General features: G+C 42.9%; 3 protein-coding genes across 3 annotated transcripts; 2 read left to right on the top strand and 1 right to left on the bottom strand.

Moving 5' to 3' along the window:
• Positions 1-5,473: 5,473 nt before the first annotated feature.
• Positions 5,474-6,906, top strand: LOC120451702 (glycogen synthase kinase-3 alpha). The gene is made up of 2 exons (XM_039635603.1): positions 5,474-5,561; positions 5,630-6,906. Exons 1-2 carry the CDS (start codon positions 5,558-5,560, stop codon positions 6,802-6,804), a joined length of 1,179 nt encoding a protein of 392 aa, XP_039491537.1. The 5' UTR covers positions 5,474-5,557; the 3' UTR covers positions 6,805-6,906.
• Positions 6,907-7,446: 540 nt separating this feature from the next.
• On the top strand, positions 7,447-9,939 carry LOC120458934 (RE1-silencing transcription factor). The gene is made up of 2 exons (XM_039646789.2): positions 7,447-9,062; positions 9,156-9,939. Exons 1-2 carry the CDS (start codon positions 7,551-7,553, stop codon positions 9,849-9,851), a joined length of 2,208 nt encoding a protein of 735 aa, XP_039502723.1. The 5' UTR covers positions 7,447-7,550; the 3' UTR covers positions 9,852-9,939.
• A 261-nt stretch (positions 9,940-10,200) lies between these two features.
• LOC120458386 (dnaJ homolog subfamily A member 2) lies at positions 10,201-11,965 on the bottom strand. The gene is made up of 3 exons (XM_039646005.2): positions 11,770-11,965; positions 11,257-11,703; positions 10,201-11,110 (listed from the first exon to the last, which is right to left on the bottom strand). Exons 1-3 carry the CDS (start codon positions 11,836-11,838, stop codon positions 10,457-10,459), a joined length of 1,170 nt encoding a protein of 389 aa, XP_039501939.1. The 5' UTR covers positions 11,839-11,965; the 3' UTR covers positions 10,201-10,456.
• Between the last annotated feature and the right edge of the window lie 310 nt (positions 11,966-12,275).

Below are 12,275 nucleotides of genomic sequence, written 5' to 3'. Positions count from 1 at the left end.
TCGATTTTCGCGAAGCTGTTCAAGCACTAAGAGCATCCGATGAAAAGTTAAGAAGAGAAAAATATATATAAGATTATAAACTCAAAATAAACTGAGCAGATGGTACGACTTCTCTTTAGAAAAAATTAACCAAATGTGTTTATTAAAGGAACCACAATTTATGTATACTATTGAAGGACTAATGATCGTGCATTTATACCAAAAAAAAACATATATCGGATCTGATGAAGGTACAGGTGGCCCCTAGGACTACTGCTATTTAGCAAATAGTCCCAAAATGTAAGACAATTTATATTTTGTACCACTCAAGTTAAATTTATACTTTTAGAAATTAAGGAATATTAAACCTGTATTGATCACAGAAAATCCATATATATTCTTCGTCTGAATAAGGTGGATAGAGAAAAAGTTGGCCTTAACATTTTTAACCCAAAATGCAATGCATTGCTTTTTAGTTGACAAGTAAATGTAAGTCCCGCACTTGCAATATGTGTTAACTAAACACTGAATACTTTAGAGATTTCTAAGTAAATTTTAGAATCTTTCTATCCATTTTTTGATGGGGTTCGAGATTTCGAAGTTTGTCAGCAACTCTGTGGGTGGGAACAGTTTGGCTAGCCCCAGTTCGCCTCGAACATGTTCGATCGCAACTTGATTATGATCTTCGCTGCCGTGGAGCAGAGCAACCTTGACCTGGTTCTTGGATCTCGAAAAGGGGCGACAGCGCCAAATGGCAACAAATCGCACAGTTGTCTTTGGCCGCAGCCACATGCAGTTGCAAGCAGGAGGCACTCGGAACCGGTTAGCCGCTCTTTTCCCACCAACCTGCAATTATCTGGCTTTTTTGCAGCTCTTAACTTGGCCGCCGCCCGCGGGGCACTCACGCAATGCGGTGGGCGTGGCACGGCACGTTAAGCAAAATAGGATTTTTTGGCGGTCAACAGGTTGGTGCGTGTAAGGCTGCGTGGGCGTGGCCTCAAATAAAAATAAAAAATAAATAAAAATAAAAAGTCGAGCAGTTAAATAAAAAAAAGAAGCTTTCAAGCCAGGCAAGCTATTTATTTGACAACAAAACAAAAAAAAACATATATGTCTTTAATGCGTGTTTAATTTTTAAATCTGTATAATGTTTTATTACATTTTATCTCAGAGTATCTTAGTATACTGTACATGTTTAACGCACTCCTTTAATAATCTTATGTAACGGGTGTTTTTTTTAGAGGTATAGAACTTTAAGTTGGCATTACTGTTCAAGATGGCGACCGATTTAACAGCTGTCAAGTGATTTATTCTCAGTTTGGTTTGGCAATTCGTCATGCGTGCTTACAAAATCCAACTCGTGCAAGAATTGAAACCAAACGATCATCAAGCAAGGCGTAGATTCGTCGAATGGGCCCAAAACGAGATTGCTGTTGTTCCCGATTTTTCATAAGCCTCCAAGATCTTGTGATTTAACACCGCTAGACTACTTTTTGTGGGGCTATGTAAAGTCATTGGTCTATGCGGATAAGCCACAAACGCTAAACCATTTGGAAGACAACATTCGCCGTGTTATTGCCGATATACGGCCAAATGTTGGAAAAAGTCATTGCAAATTGGACGTCCAGATTGGACTACATCCGAGCCAGCCGTGGCGGTCATATGCCAGAAATCATATTTAAAATGTAATGCCACAAGATTATCTTTCATGTCAATAAAATTCATGTCAATCGAATAATCCATCGTTGTTTTATTGCAATTTAAAGTTCTATACCTCTAAAAAAAACACCCTATATAATTACAGCTTCCTAGGTTTTACCCTATGGCATCACCATATGGCCTAATACCATTTGAATTAATTAAAATTAATATGGCCTAATACCATTTGAATTAATTAAAATTAATCACTGTGCGGAGTGAGGGAGTGCCAAAAATGTAATCTTATTCTGCCCTATTAGCATAGAAGTTCATCATCATAAATGTTACATCATTAATCCTTACCCAAGGGGTTTAATTTAGTGCCTTCTGCTAAATTAAAAATTCCATTTGGGTTGAACTCATTTAATTTAATTACGATTATACACCTAGCGCGTACACTTTGTGCGATTCTGAATTGTTTGATATGTAAATTAGTAGAAATTGATTAACTAATGCATATTAACAGTGAAGAAGTTGCTTCATACGACGATTGGGATAAGGTCCATCACAAAAAGGCTCTTGATTATTTTATAACCATTACTCATTAAAAAAAGTGATTCGATGTAACCACGAAAAGCTTGGAGGAGGAAAAACGGATATAGTAAATTTAAAAGAAAGCACTCGGTATCTGACAGTCGTGTCCACTACTTTTTCTCGTTGGCATTCCGCCAGTAAGCGATTTGAAAGGGCTGAATTGAATTGAAACGATTACTAGATTTTATTGACTGATTATAATACATAGCAAATGTTACCTATACAAATCTCCCACAACAAAATAAATAAGTCGCATCGACGGCAATCATTCCGAGATAGAACCAAACAAACGAGATTAAGGTTCGTTCATTTGAAATTTAAATTCCATGAATATTTGCAGCTTGCCCAGCGTGCAATTGGTTTTCCAGTTTACCCTTCATTAAGCCGCTCTCTTATTGTTGGCATTACCTGGTGCTTGTCGCCGATTTCTTGCGCATTGCCCGTTGCCCATTATTTTGCAGTACAAAGAGCCTCCGAGAGCCGGTAACCGGTTTTGAAGAGCCTCGCATCTAATACCAAGTTCAAGGTCGAGTCCGAGACCGAGACCGATACCGAGAGCACAATGCATCGCAAAGGTGTGACTATATCTACATATACACCATGTATACCAATCCAAAATCACCAGCAACGGCCAAGCCAGCAAGCATTCGACCAAGTTCTAACCTCATGCACTGAGCGAAAACCAATAGCAAGATCATAGTACTTAAGACATCATTAAAATTGTATACAATGTATTCCTTCTTTTTTGCAAAACATTTAATTACCATTTAAGTATTTCTTTAATATTTTTTATTTAAGTATAGTTAAGTACCCTCAGTGTATCATGAGCATTTGAATTTGTTATGGTGGGCGGTGGCAGGCGCGAGACTCATTCTCCTAACTCATTCCCATTCCCCACTCATTCAAATCTTGCTTAATTATACAGTGGGTAAGTCTAAACAGCTTTGTGTTCTGGGGGCAACTGCAATTGAAAGATTTTCCCACGAATTGCGAATTTCCATTAAGCCATTGGCTTTGAGACGTCAAGTGCTTGGCCACGAGAACCGAATACAGCACGTTTTCCAATTGAGCAGCGTCGAAGAATGCTCTCCACCCGAAGGGTACTTACCAATATAAATATTTATTCTGCAGTTAAATTTGGCCTTGCACTGATGACAAAAATAATCGTTTAATAATTTAATATTTATTTTTCAAACTAATAGTTTGCTTTGGCTTATCAAAAATGATAGGCTGTTAATTGCACATTAAGTGAAATCAAACAAAAGATTTACTTATACTTAAATATGTTCTTGAATTCCAGCATTTTTTCTTAAAAAGTTACACTTCATATATCTTTATATTTAACAGAAATTTCCTTTCATTATTGGCCCATATTTTCCAGCCATTTGCCCAAAATGCTGCATGGAAAATAATGCAAATCCTATAGCATATGCTGCCAATTCAAATCTCTCCACGGGTTGCGCACAAATCACATTAAATGCCAACGCATCCGAGTTCGAACAGGGAAAAATATTGATCAAATGGGGGGAGTGGGAGTTCAAATATTGATAAATGACCCGATTTGGATGGAGGAGTAACTTTTTGAGAGGCCACATGTGCGGTTTGATTTATGAACGTACCGGCAAAGAGTTGAGGTTCATTAAGACCGTTTTGATAAATGCGATAGACGTCTAATTTGCATGGTGCTGGCAAAATGCTCCGGCACACATCGAAGCTTCCAAAGCACATCCATTTGAATCCATTTGAACATTTGAATCCATTTGAGTCCATCTGAGCCAGCCACTTAGTAATTATGCTGCCAAAACGCCCCAGAAACCAGTCAGCATTGCAATGGAAGCTGCTCCCTGCGCAAAAAAAGAAGTAAAATCCGCAAATGCCGGAAAAAAGGATGGATAGAGCAGGGAGAAAATGCTATTTAAACGGATATCCTAAATGTCTGGCCGGATGGGCGATGCTCCGCACTTTTGGCCTGACAGTCATTTCCGTTAGCAAGTTTTTCACTGCTTCCCATGGCGATTTAACGGGCGTATGGGGTGCTGAGGTCCTGATGGGAACCTGTTGCGCGGAGACAGATCTATGCCATCGTAAAATATGCCATTTGGATTTGGGAACTTAGTTTTAATTACCAAAAGGGATGCGAACGACGGAAGTGGGAAGTTATGTTTATTTGGGTTTGGTTAGAGATGCTCAATAGTTGCGATTGGTTGTTTGACAAGATAACACACATTATTATTATTAATATTTATTTACAAAATCAAATATGTAAATCTTATATGGGTTTCCTATTTTAGTGGTCGCCCAAAAGTATGCAATGTTTGTATATACAATTAGAGCACAACGCGTTGCAACGTAGGATAACGTTCATTCCGGTTCCGGAAGTCCTTTATAAACAAACTTTTGATTTTGGAATTTGTAATTAAAGAGGACTAATAAACTTTAGGCCCATAGTGTTCATTAATATAACTCACTCATTTAATCTGTCAGCATAGTCGGTGTCACGATAAGGAATCATCACTATCTAAGGATTCCCCCACAGAATCCGTTTGAGCAAATACACCGCCCCCTTCCACGCCCACACACACACACACACACACACACACACACACACACACACAGACATACACGCATCGGCCATTAGTGTGAGTGCTCGTCCTTTTTCTCTTCCAGCGGAAGTTGTCTGTGTTAATGGAATTACATGAATTCCAACTCTGAACCGCAGAGTAAAAGCGAGAATACACTGGCAGGCGACATTTCCGCAAATGCATGGCCCATAAACTTTGACGGAGGGCGGTGTGGTGGGGGTGAAAGCTTTTCCACAAAAGAGCGACAGAGAGGTCTAGTGGCAGCTAAAGCGGAAATGATAATGGCTAGAACCGACCACCGACGACCGACTTTTTATCGCATTACAGACTTTGCCCCATATACATAATCCACTTTTGAGTTTCCGCTTGCAGAAACCAAATCGAAACAAATGTGTCGAATATTTCGAGTTGTTTTCTCCCCTTTTAATTTTATTTAATGTAATTTCAACGAGCTTCAACAAGTTTTTAAATTAATAAAAACGTCAACAGCTGTTAAATTTGCTGATTTTTTGAATACTTAAACAATACCATTTTTAAATCATAGACTAACCATGGTTTGGTTGTTCCTTAATATATTAGATTTAAAACTAAAGTTTCCAACACTTATATTCCCATTCGCAACACCAGTTTTGGAACCTAAAAAGGTGGCAATGCCCAAGGAAATTGACAGTCGGGCTTTAGTACTATTTCCCTAACTTGCTAGTTTTAGTGGAGAAATAAATACAAGTAGTTGCTTTCATCAGTACTTCGATTTTTCGTTAAAAATGGGTATTAAATAAATTTCTCCTGACAATCTCTACTTAGGATTTCTTTCAAATCACTCTTTCCTCCATTAGAAAATAAAGATAAGAAGCTAAAGTCCTCGAAACGCCAGTCCCAAGTTCCCCTCATCATTCCCAAGGACTCGGTGGTCATCACCTATGCCTTCAGTCGGCTAAGCTTGGAACCTGTTCCGGCGAGGATTGAGATTAAGGAACTGATAGGGAGTGGATCCTTTGGCCGGGTGTACCGGGCTCAACTGGACGAGTCCGAGGAGCTGGTGGCCGTGAAACAGACCCTTTACAATCCCAAGTTCTGCCAGCGCGAAGCAGAAATTATGGGTCAGCTAATGGACCACAACAACATAGTCCGGCTCATCATGCACTCCTGCGTGAACTTGGGCGTTCCGCCAATGGACTACATTATGCTGGTCATGGAGTACATGCCGATGACTTTGCTGGACTACATAAACAAACACCTAATGGAGTTGCAGCCCGCAGAGCTCCTAGTCAATGTCCGCATACTTTCGTATCAGATCTTCAGGGGATTGGGATATCTGCATTTATTGGGCATCTGCCACCGGGACATCAAGCCCGAGAATCTGCTGATGGACAACCAGAAGATGGTGCTCAAGCTAAGTGACTTTGGCAGCGCCAAGCATCTGGTGCCCCATGAGCCCAGCCTGAGTTACATTTGCTCCCGGCTATATCGTGCCCCCGAGCTTTTTGCCAAATACGAACTTTATACCTGTGCCGTGGACATCTGGAGTGCTGGCTGCGTCCTGGCGGAGCTGCTCAAGGGATCTCCCCTCTTTTCCAGCCACAAGCACGACCGAAAGCAGCTGCGGCTCATTGTTAATATGCTGGGCAGCGAAGGCTTGGAACGAGCTCCTGAAGTACGCTCAAAGTGTGGGAACTCACTGCATCCTCTGACTACACGCCCCAGTTGGGATCTTCTCCTGAATGCGGCTGTTCCGCTGGATCTGTCCGATCTGCTGAACTCATGTTTGATCTACGAGTCGGCGGCTAGAATCCCACCCTTGGTGGCATGTGGTCATGGCTCTTACGATGAACTGCGCATCATGGACGCCCTGGGGCTGCCCATGCCCAATGGCAATCCGCTGCCGCCTCTGTTCAACTTCAACAGCCAGGAGATGGGTACAGATCCAAAGCTTTGGGTTAAGCTATTACCGATCCATTTGTCTTCGGTGGATGATGAGTATTCGGCCGTGGCAGCCTTTGAGGAAGTCTAGATGACTTGCAAAATAATCTTTGATCCTATTCTTAGTAAGTTAAGTGTCGTCGTAGGACTTAGAGAAACAAATTAAAAAAATAAAACTTTATTTTAAGGTATAGTTTTATATATTCTCTGTGCATAGCTCATATAAAAATAAATAAATACAATAGTTAAATAACATTTCTGTAGACTTAGGTGCAAAAATGATGAAATTGGACATTTCATCAGGCAAAAGTTTAGTACATTTTATTAAAATTATTTTATTAAAATGAACTTATGTTAACATAAAAGAAGTGAACCACTGAACCAAAGCTGAAGCACTACGAAACGTTTCCCATTTTTTTTAAGGCGAATGAACCAAACCTTGAACCGGAACCAAAAGTTTTATATTGACAAAGAAGAAGGGAATCTTAGACTTTAAATGTGGTTATGTGGAGGAAAAAAGATATTTGTATATTTTTATAAACTATTAAATAACTAATAAATAAAACCAGTTGTAAGTGGTCTTATGTTCTTACCCGTAAACTTGGCATGAACTACAAATTTTTTATTTTGAGTTAGTTAAAAAACTTCTTAAATCCCTGAGAACTCTTTTTCTGACATTTAGCCGATACCGAAGTAGCCCTTGAAAGAACTGAAAGAAGTCTAGCAGGACCATTGGAAAAGTGCCTCAGTCTTACAGCAGATCTCGCACCGGACAGCAGAAAAGTGTTGTGTGAAAAATCGAAGGGAAATTTTGGTTTGCTGAGATTTTGTCGAGTCATGGAGTTGCCAACCATGGTGGAGCGTTCGGGTGACCGCCTGGTGGTGCGCAGCTTGGTAAATGGTGCTCCAATTTATCAGTCTTCCTTTGAGGGTGGAGCTGGTGCGGGGCTGCCAATGTCCCTAAGCTTGCAGCCGCTGATTGGTTCAGATTTCTTGGAGCAATACAAGGTGAACAACTTCATGTGCCCGGTGCCCGGTTTTGTTACCGCGGAAACTGCAGAATCAGTGGACTTGGCCAAGGAGAACATGGAAAACTCTCTGCCAGAGGGTAATCCGTCCAACAACGAGGAGGAGCTGCCCCAGTGCAAGATACGGCGTAACTACAGCTGCAACCAGTGCGCCTTCTTTACCCAAAACCCACGCAGTCATCTCTCCCACCTTCGCGATGTCCATGGCGAGCGAATTGTGATCAACGAGTGCAAGTTGTGCCTCTACGCCTCGCGTCACTTCCAGAAGCTGGTGCGGCACATGAAAATGGTGCACGGCTGTTCCGATGATGGCGGCGGAGTGCAGGGATCAGGTGCTCAGACGCGAGGTAAGCGAAATCTCTCCAGGGAGGTGCGCAAGCGCCGTCTGGAGGAGAGCATTGAAGGCCAGGGCGCGACTGGGCAGTCCATAGACCCTAACCTGCAGCGCATGCTCCAGAATGGACCACCACTGGAGCAGCTTAAAATAGAACTGCAGCAGCAAGAGAAGCAGCTACTGGCCAGTGTCCAGGCGTACAATCGGCAGCAGGATATGCTGCAGCTACAGCAGATCGTTGAGAGCCACGACAACATATTCTCCATGGCCTACGAGTACCAGACCAAGCTGATGCCGCCCAAGGAAGCAGAGTCCTTGAAATTGGACCAGCACAACAGCAGCTCCGACTCCGAGGAGCCCCCGAAGAGCCCTTCGCCGGATACCCGTGAACAGCCGCCGGGTGTGGAGCAGTTCCAATGCCAGAAGTGCTCGTATAACACTCCCATCCGTGCCAGATTTAAGAAGCACGTCAAGTACCACTCCATGCCGCTGATCAAGTGCAGCTCATGTGATTTTCACACCCCCTACAAGTGGAATCTGGACCGGCACACCAAGAACCATGGTGCCAATGGTCATTTCAAGTGCTCGGCCTGTGACTTTAGCACGGATATCAAGCAATCGCTGACCATACACGAACTAAACCATCATGTGCCAACGGTGGGTCACCAAATGGGCAACAGACGTCGAGATGAGGCAGAGGATCAGCTGGATCAGCAGCCAAGTGGTTCCAGGAAACCAGAAACGCTTGCAGCAGTGGAATCTCCCCTTCCGCAGCCTTCGGGGATCGTTTGCTCACACTGCCAAAAACGGGTGGCCAACGCCATCCAGTTGATTAACCATCTACAAGTGTGCCCTTCGGCCTTGCAGAACACAACCCAACTGCAGAGTTCGCTCAACGGAGAAGTGGATCTTCCCGATGAGGATTTTCCCAGTGCTCCCACTGATCTCAGCTATTGCGGCGTAGAAACAGCTCCTGGCTATGGAGAGGTACATATGCTCTTAGTATATAAATATGTGGGGTTCTTATACCAGTTTTGGCTTTTATAAACAGAACACCTATCTTATTTATTTTGCTTTCAGGTCACAGAAGTTTTGCCAGAGGAATCCGATGATTCGGCACCATTGAAGAAGGTTTTTAAGTGTCCCCATTGCACTTTTTGGGCCGCCACTGCATCTCGCTTCCATGTCCACATCGTTGGTCATCTGAACAGGAAGCCCTTTGAATGCTCTCTGTGCGCTTATCGCTCCAACTGGCGCTGGGACATCACCAAGCACATCCGCTTGAAGGCCATCCGCGACAGATCCCATAACCAGGCCCAGGTGCTGATGAACGATGAGACCGGGAGGCGCAACTACGCCAAGTACAACCAGTATCTGACTATGATGAAGGTAAGCGCTGAACAGTTGGCCGATTCCAAGGGAATGCGCACGGGTGAGATGATTGCGATGCCGCCCGAGAAGCTAGTCGACCATCATCCAATGGAAACTGAGGAAACCATTGAGATGGTGGACAGTGCTTATTCGACGTCTGCACTGGACTTAAGGAAGCCGAGAGACGACCACTCGGAAGAGTTAGCATGTAACAGCAACAGGAAGCTACAAGAGGGAGCCAAGTGGCATACAAATTTAGAACCAATGTCATTCAAATCGCTGAATTCATCGACCACCAAGCCAAATTCCAAAGAGTCGCCTCTAGATTTGACCAAGTCAGATGGTGGTCAAACAGACGAATCGACATCCACTGATGACTTTCAAGAATCTAATGAAAGCGATTAGAACGGATCCTAATTCTCTGCAACAATATTATATAAATGTTGTATTGCAAATTTGAATAAAACGAATAAACCTTACAACTTTTCAACTAGCCGAAGCTTTAATACCCTTGCGGGTATTCCAAGTAAGTATAATTTATGATAAAAAACAACGAAACTTCTCTTCTATTGTGTTCAATTTTTGTCCGACCATACTGTATAGTAATCTATATTTAAGATTCCTATAAAAGAACTAACAACCTTTCTACGGTGAGATTATTGTGTAGTGGTTTATTGTTTTGTTGGGATTATTAGGGCAAGTTAAGCCAAAAAAAAATATAACAATAAATAAGTAGTTAATAGTGTTAAAACAGTTAATTTAACGTGGCTAATTTATTGATGACACCTCTATTGAAGATCAGATCAGTTAAGCTTTAGTCTCGAATAATAAAACTACGAATTTAGATCACGCGCTTTTCACAGCAAACATTCCTGTATGAAAAATAATACTATGCATATCAGGACGAACAGCGGCACCAGGAAGCAGACTTCATCTACGCTGAAAGTGCCCAATATAAGCCACAAATCAAGGCAGAGAAACCGCGCCTGCAGGAGCCACATCCACAGGCACTAAGCCGTCTGGCACTGTACGCCCTCGAAGTGAGAGGACTGTCCGTCCTCGTCTTCCTGCTGTCGCGGCTGCGGCTTATAGTCCGTCATTTGCACTTCCTCGGCGTTCTTTGGGATCACAATCGGCTGCCTGGGAGGAAGTAAATCCTCCAGCATGGCCAGCTGCGGCGCTGTGGCAAAGTCGTTGTCCGGAAACCTGACCCTAAACTTCATGTAGAGATCTCCACATTCGGTGGCCTTGTTGAAAACGGGCATTCCACTGCCTCGCACCATCTTTATTTGGTTGTGCTGCAACACTTCACCCGGATAGGTGCGCAGACAGACGTTTCGTCCATCCAAGTGCTTGAAGCAATGCGTGTAGCCGCACAACGCCTCCGTGATGTTGATCTCCAGGTCTCGCATGTACAGATTGGCATGGCGGCGCTGAAAATGTGGATGCTCAAGCTGGCCTATTACTACAATCAGATCCCCGAACTCGCCGCCTCGCATTTGGTGTCCCTCATTTGCGAAGGGAACCTTTAGCATGTGCGGTGTCCCTCGCTCCACGACGAGGTCTCGCTTCATCTTCTGCTCTACAAAACCACTGCCCTGGCAGGGGCTGCACTTCTTGTCGTCCCTAATGGTGAAGCCCCTTCCATCGCAAGTTGGACAGGTCTGAAAAAACAAATATTTTAATCATTTAAATTTTGTTATAGGTTTAACTGCTATAATGGGTATGTAGTCCGTTGTGTGGGATTACAGGTATTTTCCGGGTGCGTAGTCAGTGTCGGGTATTCGGGTATATTAGCCATCTGACATACCGTATCGAAGGGGCTGAGACCCATAAAGGTAAATGCGGCCGCACGTCCTGCTCCGCCGCAGGTCTCGCAACTCTCGTGCGCTTCCTTGGGACCACCGTCGCCGTTGCACTTGGAGCACAGCTTCTGGCGCTTGTATTCCACCTTCTTGTTCATGCCGCCGACGTAGATCTCTTCCAGAGTCAGCTCCACCTTCACCACGACTTTGCCATTGCGCCTGCCCCGACCTCCGGGCGAAGCCCTATCGAAAGGGAACCACTGTGCGAAGAACTCGGAGGCATCAGAGAATCCATCGGCGCCCTCTTGCAGGCCCTTTAATCCGTAACGGTCGTAGATGCGACGCTTCTCGGGATCGGACAGTACTTCGTAGGCGAAGGATATTTCCTTGAACTTGTCGCCCGCATCGGGATTCTTGTCTGGATGGAACTCTTTGGCCAATTTTCGGTAGTTCTATTGGAGAAGAGGTGAACACAAAGTATTTACCAACAAATCGAATTGGGACTGTTACATATGTACCTTTTTAATTTCCTCATCAGTTGCATCCGGAGCCACTCCGAGAACCTCGTATAAATTTAGGTTATCCATTTGCTATTGCAGCCCAGTCCCCCTACAAACTAAAATAATTGTACATTGTAAGTGTACGACTTATTAAATAATTTAACAATGTATTTATGACAATATTTTCAAGTCATATTGGGTGGCAAGTATGCCCAAGTGCTACCAATAAACTATAATTTTGGGGAAAGTACCAAATAAATACTTAAAATCGCAGCTTTTTTTGGAACAGTAGGCACTTGAAAGAACTTTCTAGAAATCTGTTTACACATTTTTGTATTTATCAATTTCTAAATACATCATTTGTAATCTTAAATGTGTTTAGTGTGTGAGTATATGCCCTAAAACATGTTTTTTGCTTAGTTTTTAATGCATTAGGTAAGTATTCCAAATAAAAATTTGGTAAAACAAAATTTGAAGCATTGTTTGAATTACATTTTATTTACTTTTTGACCAACTATTCAAAC

This window comes from Drosophila santomea, chromosome 2L (genome assembly GCF_016746245.2).
Source record: "Drosophila santomea strain STO CAGO 1482 chromosome 2L, Prin_Dsan_1.1, whole genome shotgun sequence".
NCBI lineage: Eukaryota > Metazoa > Arthropoda > Insecta > Diptera > Drosophilidae > Drosophila > Drosophila santomea.
This window is presented reverse-complemented; position numbering and strand designations above follow the sequence as displayed.